The sequence below is a fragment of the Miscanthus floridulus genome, chromosome 7 (assembly GCF_019320115.1).
Source record: "Miscanthus floridulus cultivar M001 chromosome 7, ASM1932011v1, whole genome shotgun sequence".
Taxonomy (NCBI): Eukaryota; Viridiplantae; Streptophyta; class Magnoliopsida; order Poales; family Poaceae; genus Miscanthus; species Miscanthus floridulus.
The window spans coordinates 128582123-128609596 of NC_089586.1; the positions used below are offsets into that span (position 1 = coordinate 128582123).

Consider the following 27474-nt stretch of genomic DNA (forward strand, 5'->3'; position numbering starts at 1 on the left):
GACAGGCAACCAAACAATGCAGAACTGCTCACTCCTGCAGTCCAAAATAAACAGTGTCACGGTTATGCGCGTTGCAATCATCCAACGCAGTGAAGATTACAAGAATGCCCAACGCTACGCCAATGGACTGCAGGCTGCAGCCATCCATTGGCAGTGCCATGGGTGCATCATATGATTTTCCAGATCTTCACTTCACAGGCGAAAGGACATGCCATCTGCTACTTGCTTGTGCAGAGGAGGTCAGCACCTTTCGTTCTGCGATCCGTTTTGCATGCAGATTGCAAAATATGTGTCTTTTCTGATTTTGCCATGCCCTGCCTTTTGCTTTGCTTGTGGTTGTGGGCGAGATCAGATCAGTGAGGCTGAGGCCAGCCAGCCAGCCAGTTGCTGGTCTGGTCATAACAGAGCAGCGAGATAGGGTTTGGTAAATTGGTTGGAGAGAGCTCGATGGATCGATCGCCATAGCCATAGGAGATGGACATGGACCTCGCACCTAACTAACTGGGACCCGTGCATGAACGGCATCAGGTGTCAGTATCAGCTAATTAAGGGAGGTCAGTATAGCACACATGCTGGACTATCTGATAGAGGCATCCAATCAACATCGATCCAGGACAAGCAAAATATAATGTACACGCATTTGCATCTTGCATGGAATAACCTTCACTGATCTTCTATACATATATTACCTTGTCATCGACATGTCCATTTAGTTTGTTGCTATGCTAAGCAGGCAGCTATTTTTTTTTAATTATCAAGGAAGAGTAGCGGCCATGGCAAGCAACAAAGAGAGAGGGAAGTATATGTAATGGGATGTACAACACAGGCTTGTGTAGTGTAGCTACTAGCTAGGAGGAACACACACACCTGTGATCCCTGTGATGTTCAAGTACTTGTCCATTCTGAATATTCTGAATTCTGCTTTGTTTCAGCTACGTTAGCAGTAGCTTGCTGTGTGGACGTGAACGTGCAACTGAATGACGGAACAAAAGATCGAGTAGCTCGTCGTTACGTGTTACAGTGGCATGTGATGGGGTTCACTCGTTTAATTTGTTAGGGATTATATGCAAGCAAGCAACTCATTATATGCATGCATTTGCTTGGTGGACGCCATTGGATTTATTTATTCTCAAGAAGAGAGAGAGAGAAAGGTGCATGGTAAGCAACAGACGAAGCATACTAGTCTGTGGTTATCTCTACAACATTCAGATTGAGGAATGTCATTTTGACCCATGTGTCTTGTGTCAACAACGGAATGAAAAGGGTTTGAAACTCTATAAAGAGTGGGCTTTTAATATTCCCTTCTTGGGCAAAAGTGGACCCAATACATATACATTGAGAATGAACAAGCTAGCACTGCATCGTTATTGAGTAATGGCCGCCGTTCCAAATGCATTCTCTTGCACATAAACAACAAAGTCTCTAGTAGTCTAGTCACTAATTCCGATGTGAAATGTCAAGCTCTGACCTTTACTTGCATATGGAAAGAGAATCAGAAAGAGTATGAAAACGGTTCAACAAATTTGCTAGCTTTTTTGTTAAGAAACAACAAACATACTAGTAGCTTATACAAATGGTTGTGGGACTATCAACATAAGAACAGAGCATTGGACGGCCTTATCTCTTTGAAGAAAACAGAAGCAATCCAATTAACCTAGTATCATGCACTAATAATTTAGACCAAATCTAGGAGTTGGTATGAAAAATTCTCTGCTCTGTCAAAAAAAAAAAAGAAGAGAGAGAGGAGCAATGTTTTTGAGGCGCCGCGGCGAGGCGCGGCGCCCGACCCCCTTCACAACGCCTAGGCGTTTGTGGCGGACGCCTAGGCGACGCCATACGCATATTGTAAGGCGTTGTAAGCTAGAATTTTATATACTAGTGCAGCACATACATACCTCGTTTGTTGCCAATTCTAGAGCCCATGTTCCTTTCTTTCCTTTCCAAAAGCTCTTCTCCCATGTAGCATCCAACCCCTTGAAGGAAACTGCATGACAATTAAAGAATTCAGCAATCAAACACATTATCAGTTGCTGAGAATTAAATAGGAAACAATACACAAGAGGCAAGATAACAAATTAGCAAGCATTAGTGCATGCATGAGCATGACAAATGACATCATAGTCTGTCTCAAATAGTCCACAAACTTATAATGAAGAACTGAACTCTAAAGCATACTAATTAAGTCAACTACACCAAAAGTTCAGCAAGGGTGCAAGACACAAAAGAATTCATCAGCAGGACTGCAAATCTCTGTTTTTGCACTCAAAATCCATCATCAAACTCATCAGGATCAGCAGCCTTGTCTTCTTCAGTAGCAAGAACATTGCCATCTTCTTCACACTCGCTCACTTCCGCATCATCATGTGGGTCTTCAACTTCATCTTCCTCTTCTCCATCTTCAGTAGCAGTAGCAGGAACAGGAACATTTCTTGAACGACTATAATATTGAGTAGCGGTAGCTCTCCTAGGAAGATTACGACCCTGCAGCGCTTGTGATGCACCGGTGGCTTCATCAACATGCTGCCATGTGAGCTCATTGACAGCATCAGACCCTCGAGTACCCGGAATGGGCACATGCAATGAATCAGCCCATTCATTGTCCCAATCAAACTCCTCAATGACCAAAGGGTCATATTTCTTGCCTGCCTTCTCACGCATAAGTTGAAACCTTGTTCTCATCTTCCGATTGTATGAAACAAAAACAATATCATTCAATCTCTTGTGCAGCAGCCTATTCCTTTTCTTTGTATGCATCTACAAACAAAAAAATCAGATGGGAAGCAAAACAAAAAATCAGATTGTATGCATCTAAATAGAAATTGTTAATCACAAGGATACTCACAAAATTGAAGGTACTCCAGCATCTCTCACAACCAGATGATGAAGCACAAAGACTAACTATACGCTTAACAAGTCTTTGTAGTTCAATGGCTCGGCCACCATAAGAACGCCACCAATCAACTGGATGAAAAGTACAGCACATATTAGGAGTTTGGAATGCAATTAAGTTGCTGAAATTTTCAAGCTGAGATTAACAACACTTACGAGGACTCATTCTGTCATAGCTTTCCTTTGCCATTTTGTTTGAGAAGGCATCTCCACGTTGCTCTTCATACTCAATGACCTGCCTATTGATCTTCATTTGTGTTTCCACATCTGGTATCATTCTTCCAAGCACTTCAATAAAACAACCTCTTAGCTGCCCAACAGTGGCATCATCATTAGCTTTTACAAGAGGATAAAATTTTCCTGGGTTCAAATATAGTGCAGCCCCATACAATGGATGCTCCATTTGGTTCACCCAACGCTTCTCAATAATGTCCATGATACGCTTGAGCAGTCCCTACTTGGTTGATATATTGAAGCTGAGCTTTATCCTATCTTTTGCATGATTCATTAGAGCTGTGACCTCTGGCATTGCAGGCTTCTCATCACCATCAACAGCCCTCAAAACAATTAAGAGTGGGGCTGAAGCTCTTAGGCAATCTTCTACTGAGTTCCAAAACTCAGTAGATAGCACAATGTCTTGCACTTGTTGACCTGCTGTAGTTGTACACAAGTTGTTCCCAATCCATGCTTCACTAACAAACAAGCTCTTCAAGGCATCCTTGTTCTTGTACAAACTCTTCAATGTCAGAAATGATGTGGCAAATCGAGTCTTTGCTGCCCTAACAAGATCATTCCCACCTGTTTGAGCCCTCATTGCACTAAGAAGCCTCCCATGCCTATAAATGAATGTGGTGACACGCCTAGCACGTGCAATAGGTTTCTTAAATGCCTTCAAGTTCCCAATTTCTTCCAACATCAGATCCAAGCAATGTGCAGCACAAGGACTCCAAAACAGTTTGGGAATCCTATCCATCAAAATCTTACCAGCAGCCTTGTAGTTAGCGCCATTGTCGGTCACAACTTGAACAACATTGTCCTTTCCAATGTCCTCAATCTTCTCCTGTAACAAATCAGCTAACATTGTTGCACTATGAACTTGACTTGATGCATCAACTGACTCCAAAAAGTATGTTCCCTCAGGGCTGTTCACAAGAAAATTAATCAAGTGGCGCCCTCTCATATCAGTCCATCCATCTGACATTAGTGTACAACCATATTGCTTCCAGGCCTGCTCATGGTCCTTCCTCATGGCACTTGTCACCTTAACACATTCTTGAAGCAAAGGTTCACCAAGCTGTTGGTTAGTTGGAGGCTTGTACCCTGAACCATATTGGGCTGTTGCCTCACAGGCAATTTCAAATTGCCTTGAATTTGCTGCATTAAAGGATACACCACACTCCATGAACCATAGTGCCCATTGCAAATCCACATATTGCTTCTCCTCCTTAGTCTTTGTGCTGGACTCAATGGTGGGTTGAAAGTCCTTTGCACGCCTTTGATCTACTATCTGTTCAGGAGTTCTTCTAAGCATAGCAATAACAGACTTTGTTGTCTTTGGTGTCTTTGGTGTTGAATTGCCATTGCTAGGTCTTGAAGCCTTGAATTGATAGATAGCATGCCTTCTCTTGGCGGCTGTCCCAGAACTTGGTTTTGCAGCCGGTTTTGGTGTTGCACCCCCATCTGCTGCTGCTTGTACATCTGCTGCTGCCACCACCACAACTTCATCTTCCCCATCTTCTTCCTCAATACCATCCAAGAACAAAGGCCTTCTTCTCTTCTTTTGCAAGTAAGCTTCCATCTCTTTCCTGATTTCAGTGGTAACTTTTGGACAAAGGACAATATCTCCATATCCACCAGCCAAATGTTGCTTGAACCTCTTTATGCCTCCTGAAGCCTCATTTCCACATAGGATACATGTCACCCAGTCTCTCCTAGCAGGGTCCTGCCAGTAGGCATATTTCCAGCCTGGATCATTGGACTTTGCTTTCCTTGCTGGATCAGTCTTGGGATCATAATCAGGTGCTTCACTTGAGCTTGCCATGTTGCTGGATGCTACATAAAAGAAAGCAAGAGCCTTATGTAGTGCAGCATTCAGTTTTCACACTGTCATTCAGTTTGCACACATGGAAGCAACATGGAAGCAGCCATTTTCAGACTGGTCACAGCTTGCACACTGAATGTTTCAGGCTATCAGTTCAGTAGTTCAAAGCAACATGGAAGCAAAAAATTAAAACCATGATAATCAAGATAGAGAGCTGTTTCAGGCTAAGCAAAAGCAGTCACAACAAAAATTCATCAACATTGGACTATAAATCACCCTTCTAGTAGTTCAAAGCATCAGTTATACCAGGCGGAGGCAGAGCAGGTTCAGAGCAGAGCAGACAGCAGACAGCTATAACAATATCATTGCAGGTTCAGAGCAGAGCACGAGGAGGCAGAGCAGGTTCAGACTTCAGAGCAGACAGCAGAGGAGCACGAGTGGAGGCGGGGGAGAAGCAGAGCAGACAACAGACAAGCAGGGAGCAGAGTGGAGGCGGGGGACATACCAGGCGGAAGAGCCCGACGGAGGCGCAGTCAAGCGGAGATGCAGGGGCGGACGGCCAGGTGGAAGGGCCCGACAGGCTCCACGGTAGGGGCGGACGGCCAAGCGGAGAAGCAGCTGCCGACTGCGGACGACCGGCGGACTGGAGACTGCGGACGGCCGGCGGACTGGAGACTGCGGACGGGGCAGACGGAGGCAGAGTCGACGGAGGTGCGGACGGAGGCAGAGGCAGTGGCAAGCAGCGACGTGCGATGCACGGCTGCCTCCGCGGCAGGGACGGACGGCCGGTGGACTGGAGCAGAGGAGCAGCCAAGCGGAGCTCGAGGTAAGCCCACCGCCTTCTCTCTTCCTCTCCCCTCGCCCGCACTCGCGGCGCGCGGTCGATTTCCCGCGCGTAGGTCCTATCTGGGCGGCCGCGTGCTCGATTTCCCGCGTCTGTTGCTTTTCGCGCGGGCGCGCGGACGATTTCCTGCAGGGCCGCGGTCTTTTGGCGCCCTTCCCCCACGAGTAGGCATACGGCGTCCGCGGCGCGGCTGTTGGCGTCCGCCCGACGCCTTTCTACACCTGGGCGACGCCTAATACGATTAGGCGGACGCCATACCATTGCAGGTTGTGGCGCCCCCGACGCCCAGCACCTCTGCCACGCCTTGTCGCCTAGGCGACGCCTAGGCGACGCTTAGGCGACGCCTCAAAAACACTGGAGAGGAGGCAAGACTCTACAACGATAGCATCCCTTAATTCGCTGATTCTTTAACTTGCATATGGAAAGATCTAGAACGATCACGAGAAATAATATGGAAATGGTTCAGCCAAAAAGTATCAATGAATTGACTAGCTCGCTTGGAGACCGTGGGATTAGAAAAATAATAAGAATAGAAAGCTCTGAGGAAAACAGAAGCAACCCAATTAACTTATCATGTGATGACTGATGAGTCAGACCAAACCTAGGAGTTGGTATGACTACTTCTCCATAATGTCAAAAAAGAAGAAGAGAGAGAAAGGTAGACTACACAACACTAGCATTCCTTAATTCGCTGATCCTATTAATTTAAACAACAAAAGAATCATCCAATACACTTACAGTTGGTGAGAAGTGGATTGCTGCATGATGCAAAACGGCTATGCCTCGAGCCCTTCTTTCAGTTTCAAAGCATGCAATCATCATTCAAAAGTAGGGCAGAGTAATTATATACCTATACCCACTAATGCGACCAAAACCTTTTTTTGGTTATTGGACTAATCCACAAGGGGCAGGCAGGGACCAAACCCAGGGCCTGGTCTTGTCTTGTTCTCCATGCTCGCCATGCCTAGCTTTCCAGTGGCAACTACCAAATCCTCTGCACTATGGGCATGTTCGGCTGGTATTAAAGCCGGCTGAAGCTGTTTTATTGTGAAAAAAAAATACTGTAGATTCTAGTTGATAAGCCGGCTGATAAGTTCAAGCGAACAGGCCCCTAATGTGTCGGGACCGGGAACGAAGCAGTTATGCGGCACTATCACAACACCGGTGTTCTGTTTTCTAGAGAGAAGAGAATGGGATAAGGGCTAGATGCTTTCTTTCCAAGTGAAAATGATGTTTTCCGTAGGCGATAGCCGGGTAAATCTCATCTGGGGCGCTCCACGCAAGTGAAACTCTTTTTGCAGGAGACTTTGGGAGATTAATCATGTAGAACTTATGAATCCAAATGAGGCCTTGTTTGGATAACGTGTTGGAGTGGTTAGGTGTAGTCCAACACACATGGATTAAGGCAAGGTCGATATATGGGTATCCAAAAAGCCCTAAAAGAATAAGAATTGATTGAGAAAGAAGGGTCCCATTTGGATGCAAAGTATTTTTTTTAAGTATTAGAGAAATACAATGATTTTTACAAAATACTTTGGTTTTCAAAAGCTAATGGGTGTTTAGATACAACAATATGGTTTTGTCAAAGCTGTAGTTTTTCTCGAGTTTTTTTAGAAACTCCACTCATTATCTCTGTTTTCTAAACTTCGAGTCTCTTTGGCTTAGAGCAAGGTTAATAATATAGCCGGCTTGCTGGCTGTAAGGTTCCTTGCAGCCTTCTCTCAGCCCACTCATATAGTAGTTAGCTCTTTACAGTTAATACATGGTCCACTTGTCTCTCTCACAGACTTTCTTGGTTCTTGTGCCCAAGCCGGCTGTAAGCTTACAGCCTGCTTCTCCTCTCTCTCCTCCCCTCTCTTCTCCACCTCAGCATTTAGTCGGCTTACAGCCTGCTATTATACTTGCTCTTATAAAACCAGAGTTTTGTAATACTACAGTTTTTGAAAACTGCATCATTGGATTTACTGAAAAGGTAAATTGGATAGGCACCGTTGGGGGAGAAATCCCCCCCCCCCCCCCCCCCCCCCCCCCACCCCACCCCCCAAATGGATGGCAACCACCCATACCGAAATGCCCGACAGACATACCGTGTTAAATGGTATAACTAATTGCACAGTCTATACTTGTTTGAATGAGATGAATTGGTGAAGTTGTGCCTAAGCTTTGTAGAGTTAAAACAAACTCTCTCAATTTCACATTATAAGATATATTTTTTTTAGATATGTAACTTTTGCTATACATTTAGATACAAGCTATGTCTAGATATATAGTAAAAGCAATGCATCTTTAAAAGACAAAACATATTATAATTTGGGCAGGGAGTACTACTTAAAAAAGAACACGGGTTACTCAGTGCTGAAAAAGAATACTCTTCAAACGCTCTTGGTTTAATCGTACCGTTCTTAGTTTAATAGTACCTACCTATTTTTTGCGGAAAAACCATTATATTTAGTGTCAAAATTCAACTAGACAAATATTGAATTTGGTGTTGATTGAAACATAACACTGAACAGCTGCAAGCCATCAGTTTTCACGTTTCACCATCGTAATATGGTCTATCAACAGAAGTACTGGACTGAGGTGCGCAACGTGCGGCAGAACTACATTCACTGCCTCAATTGAAGCTAGGGCAGATAGGTCCCTTGGACAAACCAAGGCGAACCTCCATTCCGTGGTGCATGTCAGGTTGACGGAAACTGTCAGAATCTTGTGGCACTGCAAGCCAACAGAAAAAGAAAATTAGCACAGCTCAAAGACAATTGTAGCAATAGGAAGAACCCACAGATAGTACAAAGGGGAAAATGTTCAGTGCTGTACTTTAATTGTAAATGTCTGATCAACAAATACATAGATAAAATATTCAGCGGTAAGCAGCAATGATCACAATGAAACATTTTATCATTTATCAGATTGATCCTAAGAAAGTTATTGTAGCTATGAGAGACAAGCTCAGATCAGACTGTCACAAAGCATATAACACTTCTTCTACTACATACTCCGGATTTTCTATCTAGAGTACATTAATAAATAAAGTAAAACAATAGCCAACAATCATGTAACTTGAATACTCTTGAACTGATGACCTCTCCAACTTAAATTACCTATAACCTCTCCAAGACACAAAGTTCATCCAACAACTATATAATTGGTTTGGTAAATTTTAATACTCTTGATTTACAGGAACTCCTAACTTTGAATTAAGCCAGATAAATCCCATTAGTATTACTTCAAAGGGTCTTCGAAGTAAAACAGAATTACTGCTAACTGTAGAAGGTTAAGATGATTAAAATAGGCAGCACTCTCTGGCTAAGAATATTAAGGTGGTCATAAACTATTGCGAAATGTTTATATATGTGATAGAGAAGGAAAGTAACTTATTGATAACAAATGACAGAATATCTTACTGTTAAGATAATCTTCAAATCCAAAATCATCCAGGGAACCTGTCAGTGCCTCATATCCAAGCAGAGATGATGGCAAAGCACCAGGGGGCCTTTGGAACCTGGCATCATATCCATCAGCAAAGGCATCAAGAGTGCAAACTGCTAATCACCAAGAAAACAATTTTAAACTAATAATGTACTAAGTTGTCGAAGGACAAAGATAAACAAAATAGAAGGCACACTCCTATTTCCTTAGTTGCCTCCCACTTATGTCTGCTCACAATTGGTGTGACAACTTAGGAGGACCAGATGAACACGAACAATTGGAACATATGATTGCACATTGAAGCAGAGAAAGGCCTAGATATTCCAAGATGGTTAACAACTTTACCAGCAGATGCTGAAACCATGTAAACAATCCTATTGCTAAACAAGGCAATTGTACAGAAACACATTTGATTCCTCATCCGTGCAGCATGACCAAAAACTGACGTAAACATTTGACAAAATTCCACGCTTCAGAGGCCTATCGATAGGTATAGCATATGTATATCATGAGGAAGGTAACACAGTTTCAGGAATTCACCCAAACTTCCCTCGGCACTGTCAATTACAGCAGCCAGATGGGCTTTTTTTTTATACTCCCATCAACCACTAACTACTCCTAACTCGAATTAGAACGAATTGATGGAAGTAAAATTATTTTTTCCAGTGAGAGCTGCAGAGGGGAACTGGGGAAGTGAAGGACCTGGAGAGGATTTGGGCATCGAGATCCTTGCGGATGTTCAAGGCGGATCCGTAGATGGCCTCTGTCCCAAACTTCTTCTTGTCCGCCCAGAACTTGGCCTCCTGTGCGGAGCGCGCGCGTCCCCCCAAACATGGATCCCAGGCTCAGCGTTAGGGTTTCGAGGGCACGGACAAAGGGAAACGGAGGAGAGCGACGGGTCCTTACCGATTGGATGGTGGACTGGAGCGGGTGCGGCGGCGCGAGGTCGGCCTTGACGCCGGCGTTGAGGCCGAAGCGGAGAGTGTCGTGGGTCTCGCTGATCTCCCTCTTCATGCTGCCGCTCGCCATCGTCGATGCTCTCCGCCTGCTCCTCTCTCGCGCGCTCAAGAACAAAACCTTCGCTTCTTTCTTTGCGTGGAAGAAAGGAAACAGCGGCGCTTTGGGCTTATAGGTCCCTACCCTCTTTTAGTCGTTTTGTTGGGCCGGCCCAACTGCCTATCCAGCTCGGAATATAGCCGTTTTTCTAGTTCCACTCGAAATTGCATCCCAAAACAAATATGTCCCGGACTGTGTGTGTATTTATATAAGTCAACAAAATAAATATTAACAAAAAATAGCCAATTAGGATATAAAACATGTATCAATAGATTGTGCATTCAAAGTACCTCTACAATTCCTTAATCCTTAGCAAATGACAATATATAAATTTTATGACTTTACCTGTCAAAGTGGAATTATCATTCAAGGACGGTGGGAGTAGAAAAGCAATTGTAAGATATAGATCAGACACGATCGGAATGAACACAGATTAAACAAGAATATTAATTTTGAACGACTCTTGATTGCTAAGCGATAATGCTACAAACTGGACGTCCAACACCAGCGATTCGCTCTGGACGGACAAGTAGCGAGACGTTCACCGCAACTTTGACTTCATCCATCTCTTATTCTCATCCGGACACTGTTGGCTCACTCCGCTCGGCCTTCTCCCCACCGCGTTCTTACCCTGCACTGCTCGCTCCCTACCCGCTCCCGCACCGCCGTGCGCCCCACTTGCGCCGTTCGCTCCTCTCCCCCACCCGTCGCACGCCCCACCTGTACCTCGCTCCTCGCTTCGGCCATGCGCCACGCCGCCTGCTCCCTCTCGTAGCACGCGCCGCTCGCCAGCCAGAGCTAAGGTCGATGCTAGTGGCACTGGCTGGTGGTGGTGCTCGCGCGTGCCACTGGGGCTGGGTGCTCGTGCACCGTCGCTCGCCGTTGGCTCTGATCCCGACGGTTGGAATCGACCGGCCCAGGCTTTCCCTCCCCTATGTTGCAAATGTATGTTTCAGGTGTTTCAGTCGTTTCAAAAGTATGTTGCAGTTGTTTCATATGAATATTGCAAAAATAGATCGACGATGTTGCACATGTTGCAGGTGTTTCATAAGCATGTTGTAAGTGTTTGTTCAAAATGTTTCATCTGTTCCAGACGTACGTTGCAAGCGTTTTGATCTAGATGCTTGCATACGTTTCACACATATATTGTAACAATATGTTTCATATATTTCACCTGTTTTAGACGTATGTTGTAAATGTTCTATCTGAATGTTGTATATATTACTATGATAACTTCCTCTGGGCAGCTTTTTTTAGGCACGAGAAGTGTTTTCTCGGATACCAAGGAACTTAGAGACATGAGGGTAACCCGAACTTTTTACTATTTGGCTATTTTTTCAAAAGTTTCTCTCAAATAGACCCCTGGCGGAAACAATTCTAGAAATGGACCCTTGGCTCGGCGCCAGAGTGACTGGCGCCGAGCTCGGCGCCACGGTCACTGGCGCCGAGGTCCTGGGCACGGGAAACTGGCCTGCCAGGAGCTCGGCGCCAGAGTGACTGGTGCCGAGCTCGGCGCCAGTCTGAATGGCGTCGAGCCACCTGCATTTAACCCAGCCTGCAATTCTAAGTTGCCCATCTTAGGATAAATTTAGGGACTTAGTCAAAAGTCAGCTCGGGGAAGAAGTGCAGGCTGGGTTAAATGCAGGTGTCTCGGCGCCATTCACTATGGCGCCAAGCTCGGCGCCAGTCACTCTGGCGCCGAGCCCCTGGCAGGCCATTTTCCCGTGCCCAGGACCTCGGCGCCAGTGACCGTGGCGCCGAGCTCGGCGCCAGTCACTCTGGCGCCGAGCCAAGGGTCCATTTCTGGAATTGTTTCCGCCAGGGGTCTATTTGAGAGAAACTTTCGAAAAAAATGGCTAAATAGTAAAAAATTCGGTGAGGGTAACCTGCTCCTGCCATGCTACTTGCCCTGTGTGGACCCGAGCTATTCAACTTTATGGATGCATGCAACAAATGAGTGAAGAGATAGATGAAGCAAACACTAGCCCGCATCCTCTGGTCCCTTTGTATACTGCGTCCTGCATGCAATAATCTCTTTAAAACCTGTGCATGTATTTACTGCCTGCAAAACTTGATGCACCAAATGCCTCGGTATAGTTGTATCGCCTTAGATTGCTGCCTATACCAAAAACGCCACAACGCCATAGAAAGTTGTCCGGACGGAGTATGTTGCAATTTTTCATTTGAGTGAAAGTAGATCTCAATGTAGGGTTGTTTAGTGAGGAAGAGAGAGTTAGTCCAAAAAGCTATGGCGGCATCTGCTGTAAGCTGGCAGGTGCGCTCCACCGGAGGACGCGCTGGCACCCGTTCCCGTATGACATGCTGCCTTCGCTGGCCTCACCGGAGTTCCTTGAGCATAAGATTGTGGTAAAGTTATTAGGACCGGACCGGAGATCGAATCGACGAGGTTAGCGGTTCACTGGTCCAACCGTTTGGAACCGATTGAACCGCTAGTTCAATTGTTTTGGACCGGACAAATTAAACCGGCTGCAAAAACTTTGAACCAGTATATATATATATGGCGGAGCTAGCGCTCAAAGCAAGCAGGGGCCAAACGGGCCTCAAGAACGTACTGCTACAGGCAAGCATGGCACCATAGCTAGCAAGCTTGCATGCATCAGGCATTAGTCAAGACAACTATGCATGCAACTATGCCAGTAGACAGCGGGGAAATATACATGCACTTGCACATGACAACTATGGAACTGGATGCAGGCCCTAAGGTAGCTCCGCCAGTGTGTGTGTGTGTGTAATTAATAGATGATAAACAACACAAATTTAATTGCACAGCTATAAGATTCATACATATGTATATATAGAACGACATGTTCTTAATTGAAAACATAAAGTGCGTGATATCAATAACATAAGTTTCAGCTTCATACATAGTTCATACTGCATGTCTGCATACACAGCCTCGCTGGTTCTTTAATACAAAATAGCAGGAGTGGCATCAAATCCATGACTGCAGCCCTGCAGGAGACGGTAATAATCTTTCACTAGCAGTAGTGCGGTACCATTCATAATAAACGTAATATACTAATATCATAGCGATTCTACTACTCAGATTCGTTTGCTCAATATATCAGTGCATTAACAAATCTTACTGAATATATCACTGCACTGACACTAAAAAAATCTCACTGGACAAATACCAAAGCGATGAAGGTATGCAGGCCATATAGTCTTTAACAGTTTAACAAAATCTCACCATTAGCGGCCATGTCGCGGAGCCGTGGAGTGGAGGTACTGTCTGCCTGTCTGGAGTCTGGAGCTTGAAGAAAGCAGATCAGAAGCAGTAGCAGCCTTCTGGAATCTAGATCCCGCCCGTCGCTCCTTGTCCTCGGCTCCTTGCCGCCGCTGCAGGTGCAGGATCCGCCCGCCGCGGTCGCCTGTGCGCTGCTCGCCTCGGCCGCTCCTTGCCCGCCGGTCACCGCGGCACGCCGAGTCCGCCCGCCGCAGCTGCCCGCCGCGGTCGCGCGCCCCGCGGCCCGCCGCCGCCGCCGGTAACTGCCTGGGCTCGCGCTGCTGCCAAGAGCAGAACCGCCGCCGCCCAGAACGCAACCAGTGCCGCGAAAAGGATAAAGTGATTTTTTTCCCCTCACACAGCCGGCAAACAACCCTTAAGGACCCGTTTCACCTATTGACATCAACGCCCCTAGGTAGATAAGGTTGCCCTGAGCGCACACAGGGACAATTTTGGAAAAAAATCAAAACCCCACCGGTTCGCACGGAACTGGCCGGTTCACCGGTTTGACAAAAAAACCGGCCGGTTCAACAGGTTTATAACAGTTCGCTTGCACAGACGGTCTTTTAAGTAAACCGGACCGGTGTAGGCTCTGATTCGATCTTTTACAGGTCTGATCCTAATAACTAGGGCCTGTGGCATCTCCCCGCGTGACGGAGATACAGACTTGGCTATGGAGGTGACGCGGGCACAACGAGGTTGAGGCCCCCTGTGGGGGCGACAAGCGGGCAGGACGCTCTGTTACACGGGAGACCGGACAGGGTACGGCGAAGCTGTGTCCGGACACGGGGGGCCGCAGGTCCAGGCGCTAGTTATTCCCACACGTTCGATAGCCATGCGATATGATTTACGTGAATCACAAAGACAACGACAGTCTATAATCTCTATTGGTTACATTACAACACCGTGCAATGACACTATGATATACTACTGTTGTTTCGTGAGAATGCAAGGTTGCCATAATGCTATCGACTCGATACATCTCGCGTTCCATGTCATGTCAGTAATCGAGGATAAGTTCTGCAGCCGCAAAGCTCAAAATCATGGAGCTGAAGATCCATCCCGTCTGTATTCTGGAATCAGTCTTGTTGATGAAGCCCTTCTATTTCTTCAGTAGGCAATCCTTGAACCCCTTCTCCAGCTCTTCTTTATTGAGGTTCCTGCCGATGAAGACAATCTTGTTGATGCGAGGCTCATTTGGCTCCCACATCCTCTCAGGAGATCCCTGGAAAATGTCATGCACTCCCTGGCCATGCAAAAAACAAACAAACAATTCAGGTTCATTCGGCTTATCAATGCCAGTCTGAGAAAGTTTGGTATAATGTTAAAATATCCGTCCAAGTCAAACGGTAACACTTAGTAGTAAATTTGAAGAATTAAGATAATCTGCTAAGCACATGAAGATATACAAGGGAAGGTGCTCAGGACAGGTGCAGAGTTGCAAACACAAGCAAGACTGAATGGAGTGATGGAAGATAATAGAAATGGCATGCAGGATCATCAAAGGAAGAAAAAAAAAACGTTTTCCTTCCAAATTTAAATTTGATCCTTCCTACCAACAATAATACATCTAAATTTGATACGTTATGCTTATGCATAATGCCTTTTCACGTTACTAAATACACATAAATTGATTTTGGTGTGGTAGATGCCACAATTGTTGGTGTATTACGCCATAACAAGATAAAATTGTGGCATTAGTTAACCCAAACCTGAAAGACAAATCGCTGTGGCATTCCACTGACAGAAAGTAGTCCTTTCATCCTGTATATATCCTCACTGTGTTCCAGCAGTAGGTTCCCCAACCAAAAGTCAGCCTGCATGAGTGCATTTCAAATTGCCATCAATATAATATAAGTAACTCCATTCCAACGCTACAAAAGGATTGTGGTATTTAGACATCTCAATATTCATTTTATCAATTGAGAAATATAGCAAGAGATGAGGAATAGTTCAAGACTGGCTTTTTCAAGATCCATCTCCCCTTCGCAAACAATGCTCACAGAAGAAACACCAGGATCATGAGTGTGATCATGTGCGTGATGATCTACAAAAAAGGGGGCAGCATAGAGTTTACTTATGTTCATACTTGGGATTTTTAAATCAGTGATAAAAGAGCATTTACATATACAAAATTATAGACAAGACAAGCTTTTCAACTGGGGCATAGATGTACACTTCATAAGATAACCTGTGTCAAAATGTTCTCTTATATTTTTTGCTTAAGTCAATGATGGTTTTGCACATGTCATTCCTAACTGGTGGCACAAATGAGTGATACTACCATGTCAGTCAGGTCATGCCACAATAATGTTCCAACACCAAGGCTTACCATGTCCGTGATCATGATCATGATGGTGATGATGGTCATGGTCGTGTTCATGCTCATGCTCATGATGATGGTGTTCATGGTCATGTTCTGCGTGGTCTTCATGTGACTTCTCAGCAACAGCACTCTCAATCCTGTAAACAGAATGAATTTCCTTTATCCCCACAGAATTAAATTAGTAACTGTAAGAACTGCCAGAATACAAAATTTCATTATTATTTTTTAAATAATCCTTAATGAGATTATACTGATTCTATGGCTAAGCGTACGCTAGTTTTTAGTTTTGCTCTCCCAATGCTAGTAGCTTGACTCCATATGGCTGCAACTAAGTTCAACTTTAAGCGCAGTGCATCATCTCATTATGCTTCAACAACTCGCATTATTTCATTATGATCTGTTTCTATATTAATTCTCTTTCCCCTTCTATAAAGTAAATGACAGGGACTAGGCTGGAAGGGCACGTGGCCCAAATATTCGTTTAGTGAGGACACAACATGCCAACACATATAACAGAAAAAAATAAGATGAAAGAAAGGAACCTCTCCAGATCAAATCCTCCAATTCCAAGAACATAATCCAAATCAACTTTACCATACTCAGTTCGCTTCAAATTAGCCATGTGATTGATACCCTGTATTCAGAAAAGGAGGATATTATAAAGTACAAACAAACATATGGTAATGAAATAGCACAATGAATATGCAACACTAACCCTTATACGCTCAACCAAGGACGAAACTTCAGGTTCATTGACCAGATCAATCTGCAGTGAAGTAACAGGGGTTAGATCTATATGTGTTTTCCAACAAGGACCCAAATTACAGAAAACAGTGTACTTAAGTCACTGAACATTTTGATTAAAGGAGCATAACCTTGTTAACTATAATTCTGTCAGCATAGGCAATTTGCTGAACTGCTTCATTGACTATACCCTTGGGCTTTACTTCATCCAAATGAAGTCTAGCATGCTTTGCATCAACTAAAGTAACAACACCATCCAGCTTGACATCATTAAAAACTACATCCTCTGCATAGAATGTCTGTATAATGGGTGCTGGATTTGCTAGACCTGAAAAAATAGATAGAGAGAAAGGGAGAGCAATTAACATGATTATGCAATCCATGGATAACCAACGTAATCAAACTTTTCATGATTCGCATTGCTTTCTGTTCAAAATTTATACAGAAAAAAAATTAATACGAGATCTTCTCCGGATTATGGTAGCAATGTGCAGTTTGAACAATAACCTAACAAGTTCTTTACCTGTTGTTTCAATAACAATATGATCAAACTTCCCCTTCTTCTTGTTCACCAATTCACCAATCATACGGACTAAATCACCACGCACCGTGCAGCAAAGGCAGCCGTTATTTAGCATCATTATGTCCTCAGCTCCAGCAGTTTGTGCAGCGACTAATGAACCATCAATGTCTACTTCTCCAAACTGCAATGTGAACAATGACAGTAAAAGGTAGACAAGTGGTTCAGCTTCGCCTTGCATATTAGCTAGGCACTCCTAAGTGATGGATAGATCATGAACTAAGTAAATTAAGATGATTTTCTGCATTTCGCAAACTAAGCATGCGTTCAGGAATGAAGAAATAACTGCTGGACAGACACTTACAAAACTAATATAATTGAATTACTGAATGATGAAGTTCGTTTGGCTGACAAAACCATTAATATGAGCATACCTCATTTTCAATAACAGCAATTCGCTTTCCATGGTGAGCAGTCAAGATGTGATTCAGTAAAGTTGTCTGCAAAGAAGAAAAAAACACTGAATATACAATGCCAATACAAATCGTCCAGTTGAAATAAGCAATGCAACGTTCTGTGCACTGTGCAGCATATAAGTGACAGTGTCAAAGGTTGAAGCTATGAAATCAGTCGTACTGTAATATGCATGTAGTAAAGCCCCAGCAAGTGGACTAAATTTCTACAGGTTGATTAGAACAAGAGCATCTCTAGTTTTTCATCTCGCTTGATCGAAACAAAGAATGAGCACCCCGTCCTAGTATCTCTACACTTTCAAATCCAAACTTCAAGCTCAGGCATGTTATTGGGACACATCGCCCTGAATTCTCTACCAATGGATCAGGCTGTAACTGGATCCAGCGGTTAGCATGCCTCCATCATCAGGGCCTTTTGCTTGAAGAAAATTCCAGAGAACTCCATATGTCTCGTCTTTTTTCCGCGTCACTTGAGGTTTCATCTCTCATGCCGTTTCAGTTTCAGTTTCCAGTCAAACACACGCAAAAGAACAGGCAAGAGCAAGAGGTGGATCCCATAAAACAGAGCGGCTTGAACAACAGGTACTACTCTATCGGTTTATCTAAAAGGGGGACTCAAGTTCTTTATGCTTTTTTTGGAAAAAATGCATAAAAGTTGAATTTCTTGAGACACTGGCATTCATGGCTGAAACTACACAGAACTGCACAGTTTTGACATGTAATCCTATTTATAATTCACATCTGTCACATCTTTGTAAAACTAAAAGTGTTAGCATTCGCTTTGATAAACAACATTCTTTCACATAGATATTGCACATGTCTCAGTCAACTCAGCTATACTGGATTATTAAGAAATATTCTTATCAGTGTATAATCCTCATAACCACCTATACACATCCCTATGTGTTAAGTTTTTTTTTTCTTAGTACTTGATTGTAAACTGTTTGATTTGAACTTATATATTAGTCTTCACATTTTTTCATTTTTTTCATTGTGCACTGAATCATTACCTGAGTGGGCCCTAACCCTACCATTGCCTTATAAATTTCTGAATAATTCATAGGAAGAGTTGAACAGCTAATTAGCTAATGTGTATTTCATTGATCCAAACCTCTTGAACCAATCTTGTACTGATGTCATATAGCGCACATATAGCATACTTTACATATGTTACATTCGCTTTATGTTGACCTTTCCATTTCTTCAGGCTCCATCCTCACAAGCACAATCCTCTAGAGACATTAAAGATATGGAGATTGAACCAACATGCGATGACTTTGAAAATTCTTGCAAGAGAAATACTCAAGAGATAGGAGCTGATAACATGGTATATTTCCTAGTGGTATATTTCCATAACAAGATTTAGAAGTCATTAAACAATTTTGGAAAACTGCATTATTGTGACTTCTGTTAATATAGATACTATCTGCACCCAAAATCAATCAAAATCGGCAGTGCATGTCATTGCCACTGGCCCAATCGCGCAGCTGCCGCGCCCATGTTTCTAGTCCAAAGGCAATCACCGGCTGTAAGTAACAGTGTTGAATACTATCTTCGATAATCGTTTTCAGTGTGAGTCTAGCAACACATGGACTTTCACAGCCGCGCATACCAACGAATGGTAGTAGTACTGAGTTTAGCGGGCCCAGACCTTGCCGGAACCGAGGAAGCCGGTGATGATGGTGGCGGGGATACGATTGTCGGGCGGGATCAGCGTCTCCACCCCAGAGCACTCCTCCGCCTCCGTGGTGGAAGCCGCGGACGCCGTGAACCGCCGGTGCGCTCGCCACGACGGCGCCCCCGCCGGCGCCCGCGGTGCCGCCGCGAGGGAGTAGGAGGGCGCGGCGGTGCGCAGGCGCAGGCGGAGGAGGGACGCAACCCTGCGCGCGGGCGATCCGAGGGACGCCGCCGCGGATATGGCCGGGGAGGCGGAGCAGAGCGCCGCCATGGTGCGCGTGCGACTGTGCGAGGAGGGTGAGAGAGCCTGCCTGAGACTGAGAGGAGGGCAAGTGGATATTTGCGGCCGGTACGGACCGAGACCAGTGGAGGAAGAAGCACCCGCTCAGCTTGGGTTCGGGGAGCGTGCTGGAATAATCTCGGCGCGGCGCACGCTCCGGTGGGCTCTGTTGGGCCGCGTAGCAAAGGCCGGTACTGTTGGGCCTCTAATTTTCATATGTGAGTTGGGGCCTCATGCCAGTGGGCTCTCTCTTGAGCTGGGAAAGTTTGTTTCTTCTTTGTTCGTTCGTCGTTCTGGGCTATATAAATGGGCCGCCGCAATGTAATACAGTAGGCCCGCCTGAAGAAGAATTCTGCTCTTTTTAGAAGGGATTAAGTCCACTTTTGGCCTCTCAACTATCATGTTGGTTTAATTTTGACCCTCAACTACAAAACTGTCTAATACTAGTACCCCAACTGTCAAAACCATTCACTTTTAACACCTGGGCGCGGGTGAGGCTGTTTTGTCCAACGTGGAGCGGTTTTGTCCAATGTGGGGCCCACGTGTCATAGACTCAACCGAACTGCACCGGCGTGGTAGCAGCCGAGGTTGATGCCGCCAACGGGGATGGAGACTTCCTTCTTGCCGTCGATGCAGAGCGCAGCCACACCACCATGCCCGACGGAGCTCGCGTTTGCCCTGGCTCGCCACGTTCGCCCTCTCCGCTGCCGGATCTCATTGTCGTCCCTCGTACGCCCACCCCAGCATCGTTCGCACCTCGCACAACATGGTGGCCCATAACCGTCCGTCCCCCACGGCAACGTCGACGACAGTAGTGAGGAGCCCGTATGGATCTCCATCGGCAGGCACCAGCAGCACGGAGGCCGCGATGCCCACGATGCTCCCACCGGCGTGCCTCGTCCATGCCGCCGCGCGTCGTGCTGCACACACGCCACTACCCGTGGAGCCCCGGCTCGTGCGTGGATGCCCCGCGCACGCCGTCACTTGTGGTAGAGGACAGGCCGCCCGACGAGGTCGTCCATGGGGCTCGCCGCATCCGACTCCTTCGTGCTTTCTTCCGCCTCGGTTCGCCCCATCCACACGGCCGGCTCAACGCCGTCGGAGCTGCTTCCTGACCTTGCCGGTGGCGGCCACCGCACTAGAGCTTAGCATCGCAGGAGCCGCTCGTGCCTTGACTTGCCGCAACGGCCTCACTGACGAGAATCCCACCGAAGCCACATCGTAGAGCCGAAGCTCCTACCGTCGCTCTGCTCCTTATCTGCGGTCTTCCGTGAATTACGCTGCCGCCGTTGCCGCAGCTTGCGAGAACCAAAGAAGCCATCCAAGCCGATCCACCGGAACCTCCACGTCTGTGGTCATATGCGACTTGCGCCGCCGCCGTCGTCGCAGCTTGCGAGAACATCACCGAGGCCATGCCAAACCAACAGAGCCGGACCGTATCCTCGCCATTGCTCTGCTATGCTCCTCCCTCCTGCTCTCTCTCTCTCGGACGGACAGAGGAGCCGTAGTTTCCATCGTGCGTGTCGGATCCCGTGCGCCTTCCTCCCCATCGCCAGCAGCTTCCCTTCCCACGTGCGCCCGACCCTGCGGCCTCGACCGCTGGACACCTTCGAGCTATGGCTGCGCCCGCTCACACCTGGTGCTCCGACTGTGGCCGTTGCACGCCTGCCACGCCGTGCACGGCCGCTCAACGCCGTGAAGGTCCGGCGCGGCCGCCGCGGACTCACGCGGCCGCCACGGATAGGGCTGCCTCGCTCGCACGGTCGAAGCTCGCCCATCTCATCTCCGTCTTCGTCTCCTCTGCATTTCGTCCTCCTCCTCGGGTGCTCCTACGCCACCGACAACGGATCTGGCGGGGGGTGGTGAGGATCTTGAGCTGCGCATCGCGGAGGATGAGCGGGTCCTGGGACCGCACAACCTAGAGTGGAGTCGCTGCCAGAGTCCCCTCCGCACCGGGGCTGAGGAGCACCGCCGCGCTCGCCTCTGCCCGCTGGGGATTGCCGCCGCCAAACACACGCTTTCGCCTGTTCAGCTCGCACCGACGCCAAGCACCGTCGGAGCCGAAGCCATCAGCGACACCGCCCTGCGCCTCCCCCTCACCAACGCGTAGCCACCGGTCATCTCCTTCCCTTCGCTCTCCATCTCTCTCTGTCTTCCCTTCTCTCCCGTTCTCTCCCTCTTGCTTGCGTTCGCGCAGGCGAGGAGCCGAGGACGCGCCCTGCTGCCGCCACTAGCACCAGCGGCAGGCGCTCTCTCTCTGCCTCGTCCTGCTTACTATCACTCCCTCTCCCTTTCCCTCTCTCTCTCTCTCTATCGCTCCTCTCTGTTTCTTCCTCGTCGAGCACCTTCGGCCAGCGGCGCTTCGAAGAGGCGGAGGCGGTAGAGGGGTCGGGGAGGCCGGGCAAGGGGTGGAGGGCGCGGGTGTCGGATGTGGCGAGAGGCGGCGCCCATGAAGATGACGACGGCCGGCGCACCGATGGAGAGCCTGCGCTCGGGGAGCGGGCCACAGTGGCCGGCGGAGGAGGTGCGGCCTCTGCGGCGTAAATCGGCTGCGAGCGCGGCTTATCCCTCCGTGCAACGTGGCGGTCAAAGGCAACGTTGCGGGTCAAAACTAGGTACACGTCGACATCAAACAACCACAACCGTGTCTAGATGCCAAGAGTGAACGGTTTTTTAAACTTGAGGTCCCTAAACCAGACGGTTTGTAGAAAATTAGACCAACATGATAGTTGAGGGGCCAAAAGTGGACTTAATCCTTTTAGAAGAGAAGAAGAACTCTAGTGAGACGAGGTCTGGATCACTACATGTCATCTGTAAGAGCAACTCCAGCGGTATCTCTACTTGAGCCCCGTAAACTAAATACGGAGGCTTAAGGGCTACTGCTGGAGTACTGAACTTGCAAGCGGTTGTGTGGTGCATTGCAATTGCTTCATACGGTAACCTCATATTTCAAGCTTTGGTGCTTTGAAAGAAGGGGCACAACAAGAATTTCGTACTTTGAAGCGATTTCCCGCTGGAGATCTACTGTTGGCTAGTGCCAGTGTGCCACCAAGGAAAAGACCATCCACAGGCACGGTGTCAGGCTGTCAGTGATAATTTTACGTCTCTGTCGCCTGCAGGTTACCCACTCGCTCACCCTCGTGATCTACGACCCGAGGATAATTTTACGTCTCTGTCGCCTGCAGGTTACTGTATCTGCCACCTGGTGACCTCGCTTTGGACGAAATAAGGGGTGTCTTGATTCGGTGACTAAAATTTAGAAATTGTCACGTGAGGATGTTGCATAGGGTGTTCGGATACTAATAAAAAATAAATTATAGAATCCGTCAGGACTACAGGAGACAAATTTATTAAACCTAATTAATTCATCATTAAAACATGTTAACTATAGCATTACATTAACAAATCATGGACTAATTAGGCTATATAATAAATTTTATAATTAGTCTATATTTAATACTCTATGTATGTGTTTAAATATTTGATAAGACAATGACTAAAGTTTACCTGGAGAAACCAACCACCGCTGGATTTACGCGTCCTCAGGGCGGATATTGTAATCCGAGTGACAGTGACCGGGATGTTTCCTTGCACCTAGCCCAGTCGCTGCTTACGCTGTGAATGTCGTCGGTCGTAACTAACCGCGACTTTTTCTTTTCCTTTTTTACGAATAACCTACTACTACGTACGCGGACATCAATGCGAGAGAGACGCAGATAGAGAGATCAGCTGAAAACCGGATGTATGTATATCAAAAACTAAATCAGCTGTCGCCTTCGCCTTATCTTGGGGCAAAGTGAATGAAATTCAGAACAATGTACTCCTACCAACAGTGGTACGAAAAAAAAACTGCCGTTGCGCTTGCGCCTCGGCCAGCTTCACGGCTCTGCGCCTCTGCCCCTGGCGCGCGCAGCTGCTAGCCTGTTGAGGCCCCTTTGAAATGCGAGATTTTTTTTTTTGTTCAAATGTTTCAGCCTGGTACATTGATGTACGGTTTCGAAGTTTCCGTGTAATGGGGTCGGCATATATGTTTGCTGCACTGCAGCGAAGGAACTGGGGTGCGGGAGCACGTGGCGAGCGGGGGTGGCTGCTAGCCGAGCGGGCCGTCCTTTTCGACGTGGTTCGGTTGGGCCACGGTGACCCGGACACGGAAAAACACAACGCGCGCGACCGACCGTCGTCTGCCTCACGACGCTGCACCTGCACCTGCACGCCGTGGAAACTTCAGGTCGCGCGCCACGTACCGGGCTGGTGGCGGGGGTACGTGTGGCGCAACTGCATGGGCGGAGGCGTCCTTGTCACTGCGATTATTCGTTCGCCGTGTCACCGACGAGTCATCGTGAAAGGTCGCAGTACGCGTACGTATGTTGCAAAAGCGGCATGTACATAGGAGCTACGTACAGTAGTATTTTTTTTCCTCCAGTTAATTAACGTTCTTTTCGTACGAACCTGGATGAATGTACATATGCATCCAATATTCGCATAATAACCGTATACTACTGTCGCGTATGAGTATCAGGCGTATCTGGAAGAAATAAGCTAATAATCGTGAACGCTAATTCCCTCGGATAATCTTGGTCTCGTCCGACTCCGAGGGCACGGGCCCCGTCTTGCCCGACCTCAAGGATACGGGATCTGGGTCACCCGACTCTAAGGATACGGGATCCGGATCACCCAACCCCAAGGATACGGCATTCGGGTCACCCGACCCAAAGGGCGCGGGCTCCGTCTCGTCCAACCTCTCGGACGAGAGCCTCGTCACGCCCGACCCTTCGGGCGAGAGCTCCGTCACGTCCGACCCCGAGGGCGCGGACTCCGCCTCGCCCAATCCCGAGAGCGTGGCCTCTGTCTCGCCCGACCCCGAGGGCACAGGCTTCGCCTTGTCTGACCCCCGAGGGCGCGGGCTCCCCCTCGCCCCATGGAGGTCCGTACCACCCCCAACCACTATGGGTTTAAAAGTACGAGTCCAGGGTCAAACTTCTGACGCCAAAAGGGGAGCGAGCGCGTCTTGACGTGACATGCGGCCACGACGGGCCACGTCTAAGGATGCACGTCGCCAACAGCATCGAGCGTGCCGACGCTGTCTACCTACTCCCAGTACGACCTTAGGCAGAGACGTCAACAAGCCGTACCGTCCGCTGGGACGGGATGGAGCGCCACGACTGGATGACGACACCCGCGTACGGCGTCAGTGACGAACAGGGCCGCGATGTGGAACCGTCCCCATCGTCATCTACAGGGCCGGCGGGACCCGTGTATAGGAGATGGAAGACACAATCCCGAAAGCCTTCCTGTCCTTGTCTCTTTCTCTCTCTCCGATGTAAACTGTATCTTCCCCTTCATCTATAAAAGGGGAAGCAAGACACCCCACAGAGGGGACAATTTCCAAGACACATCTAACACGTCTGAGCAATTGAGGGCTTAGGCATTCGACAGTAGACAAAGAGCTCAACCAGACTCACTCTTTTAACCAGAGACTTAGGACCTTCTCTCTCTCACCTGTTTGTAACCCCTATTATAAACCAAGTGCCAGTAACACGAGCAGCAGTAGATTGGACATAGGGATGTTCCGCCGAGCCAATATAAATCCTTATGTCCTCTGAGCAAAGCCATCCGGGTCAGACGCGCAAACTAAAAATTTACTAGCCGATGATTCGAAACACCGACAGTTAACGCGTCAAGTAGGAGCCTTTTGCGCGTCTCGTCGGCCACAACAGGCCATGGATGGCTAGCCATGGTGTTAGCTGGGTCCTGGACGTGCACGTGCGCTTTGGGAGCCTAAACTTCATCGTCGCCACAGAGGAAGAGCTGGCGCGGCCTCGACATAGCCGTCGAAGCCTTCGAGGAGCTACATCTACGCACACCGGAGACCCATGTCCCCGGTAGCGACTAGCTCCACGGCTTCGATTATGGGAGGCTCGAGCGTTAGCTCGATGCCTTCCTAGAACCACGACCATCCTAGGAGGATGTGCGCAGCCTCACCTTCTTCTTCGCCAACGTCATGACGCAGCTTGCCAGAGGGGAGCCGCTCTCCCTAGAATATCTCACCCAGGACGCCCCGACAGCGTTCCCATTCAGTCTGCGCAATGCCGCGAGAACTATTGGTCACCTCACAGTATAACGCATGTGCCCGCCTCCCACAGATGACGAATTCATGGGTATGGCCGATTACGTCGCGGAGTCTTTCCACGACCTTCTCGTGTGAGATTCAGAGTCAATCTCCAACTCTGACTTCAGTAGGGGGAGCCATCACCCCTCGTGAGAATATTATATGGCGGGTACCCCTGAAGGATGCATCGAAAGCGTCTATGAGAGAGGGCTACCCCACCGAACGACTTCGACGACGAAGTCGAAGAAGATGCGGGGGTTCTTCCCCGCATGCAGGTGGAACAGCTAAGGGTGCGGCATCAAGAGCTCGAAGATGCGCGCCTCCATCTAGAGCAGGAGCACACGGAGCTCGAACATGAGATCGAGCGTCGCGGGGATGGTGGCCACGCACGTGCCGTCGCTCGCGACGTAAACTGGAGGATCGTCGAGGACGATGGAGGCCTCCCGCACTTCGCTCGGGCAACTCAGAACATAGCTACCGCGGTGGGCCTACTCCAAAGGCTCTCGAAGCCTATGACACCCGAAGACCGCCGGTGTGGCAGAACCACCTAAAATAACTCACTTCCGGAGGTGCTCATCTTCCATTAGACACTAAGCAACCCCAAGAGTGAGCTAATTTAAACAGTTCCGTCGAGCACACCCCATAGGAGAACCCGAAAATCCACATTTTTCAATAGGATCATAAATGGGAGAATACAACTTACAACGTTTTAGCCATTTCTTACTTCACTTTTCATTCAACATCAGAGTATAATATTTATGATTTATAACAGCGGAATATAACCATGTTATCAGAGTTTCAGCATAAATAACATCATTTAATGACAAGTTAAACATTAACATGATGATCTATTATATACCTTATAAAAGGTTATAAGTTTTTCTATTGTAAAATATTTTGGGTGGAAGTTTCAAATAAACTCTATCTGCAACATTAAGAAAATCCTTGCTGAGCCCACCAGGAGGTTTCCACACACAAGTGTCAGCTCTAGCATCCACCTATCACCTACAACAGGGTAGAACAAACCCTGAGTACTCAATTGTACTCTGCAAAACTTACCCATTATGAGGAAAGAATAGACTCCAGGGATATGCAAGGCTATCTGGCTTGTGGGTTATTGTATTTGCGGGAGCATTACTAAACGTGCGTCCTTAGATTTAATTTTATTAGCAGTCATCATTAGTTCATTAACTAACTATTCTATGTAAGCACCTATGCTACTTTGAAGCAGGTGATAAATAATCAGAACCATTTTATCACTTTTCAAGTTCCAGTTCTTACACGATGCTACATCGTAGCCAAGTCATACCGTATTATACGGCGATTTATGAACCAATGTATCATAGCTGGGTACCTCAAAACACACGCCCCGCTTGTATCCCAGGCACAAGCAAGACCAACCCACCACTCTACTGTCAAGGGGTCTAGGTCCCCGTCCAAACTTGGACTTCAAACCCCCACAACTAATTCTCAGACTTAGTGTGGTGCTTAGACCTCCACCATCCCCGCCTCCAATCAGTCGGTCCAAAAAGAGCCGGAACCCACGATAAAAGAGCAACGAGGCTTCCTGCTCCCATAAGCAAGTATGTGCTCAGGATAATAAGTCTGTGACCTGACTAGAATCCAATGTAATGGCTGGTCCTTAACCAACACGGACAGGAAAAATAGTGTAACTAAGCTATGCCCCATTGGCTGCGGGACACAACCTCTTACACCCACCAATACCCGTACCATATCCATGCTCGGTCTCTATTTCCATTCACCATTTTATCATGAGAGTAATATTAATAATCACCTATTACAAGTAACGACATGCTACTCATGCTACTGAAAAACATA

At 47.3% G+C, this 27474-nt stretch overlaps 3 protein-coding genes across 4 annotated transcripts; all 3 read right to left on the reverse strand.

Annotated features, from left to right (window-relative positions):
- Positions 1 to 1770: 1770 nt before the first annotated feature.
- Positions 1771 to 5006, reverse strand: LOC136464738 (uncharacterized). 2 transcript variants are annotated; one of them, XM_066463690.1, is made up of 3 exons: positions 3046 to 5006; positions 2843 to 2961; positions 1771 to 2754 (listed from the first exon to the last, which is right to left on the reverse strand). In XM_066463690.1, the coding sequence occupies exons 1-3, from the start codon at positions 3323 to 3325 to the stop codon at positions 2263 to 2265; spliced, it is 891 nt and encodes a 296-aa protein (XP_066319787.1). In that variant the 5' UTR covers positions 3326 to 5006; the 3' UTR covers positions 1771 to 2262. The 2 variants fall into 2 exon arrangements, with proteins under 2 accessions (XP_066319787.1, XP_066319786.1); XM_066463689.1 differs by having other exon boundaries at positions 1771 to 2961.
- Positions 5007 to 8250: 3244 nt separating this feature from the next.
- On the reverse strand, positions 8251 to 10348 carry LOC136464739 (cyclin-B1-2-like). Its single transcript, XM_066463692.1, has 4 exons — positions 10110 to 10348; positions 9906 to 10006; positions 9179 to 9276; positions 8251 to 8489 (listed from the first exon to the last, which is right to left on the reverse strand). Exons 1-4 carry the CDS (start codon positions 10230 to 10232, stop codon positions 8389 to 8391), a joined length of 423 nt encoding a protein of 140 aa, XP_066319789.1. The 5' UTR covers positions 10233 to 10348; the 3' UTR covers positions 8251 to 8388.
- Positions 10349 to 14349: 4001 nt separating this feature from the next.
- On the reverse strand, positions 14350 to 19626 carry LOC136464740 (uncharacterized). Its single transcript, XM_066463693.1, has 10 exons — positions 19221 to 19626; positions 17531 to 17596; positions 17100 to 17280; positions 16708 to 16904; positions 16548 to 16598; positions 16375 to 16466; positions 15839 to 15969; positions 15471 to 15553; positions 15219 to 15323; positions 14350 to 14752 (listed from the first exon to the last, which is right to left on the reverse strand). Exons 1-10 carry the CDS (start codon positions 19515 to 19517, stop codon positions 14609 to 14611), a joined length of 1347 nt encoding a protein of 448 aa, XP_066319790.1. The 5' UTR covers positions 19518 to 19626; the 3' UTR covers positions 14350 to 14608.
- Between the last annotated feature and the right edge of the window lie 7848 nt (positions 19627 to 27474).

What these genes read in the sequence shown, in the direction of transcription:
- LOC136464739 (XM_066463692.1), bottom strand. Translation starts at nt 10,232, where the DNA reads ATGGCGAGCGGCAGCATGAAGAGGGAGATCAGCGAGACCCACGACACT. An exon ending in TCCAGTCCACCATCCAATCG is followed by an intron (nt 10,007 to 10,109) that starts GTAAGGACCCGT and finishes CGCTCCGCACAG; the next exon opens with GAGGCCAAGTTCTGGGCGGA. An exon ending in ATTTGAAGATTATCTTAACA is followed by an intron (nt 8,490 to 9,178) that starts GTAAGATATTCT and finishes GTTGGCTTGCAG; the next exon opens with TGCCACAAGATTCTGACAGT.
- LOC136464740 (XM_066463693.1), bottom strand. Translation starts at nt 19,517, where the DNA reads ATGGCGGCGCTCTGCTCCGCCTCCCCGGCCATATCCGCGGCGGCGTCC. An exon ending in GGGAGATGGATCTTGAAAAA is followed by an intron (nt 15,324 to 15,470) that starts GCCAGTCTTGAA and finishes GCACTCATGCAG; the next exon opens with GCTGACTTTTGGTTGGGGAA. An exon ending in CACAGCGATTTGTCTTTCAG is followed by an intron (nt 14,753 to 15,218) that starts GTTTGGGTTAAC and finishes TTGCATGGCCAG; the next exon opens with GGAGTGCATGACATTTTCCA.
- LOC136464738 (XM_066463689.1), bottom strand. Translation starts at nt 4,930, where the DNA reads ATGGCAAGCTCAAGTGAAGCACCTGATTATGATCCCAAGACTGATCCA.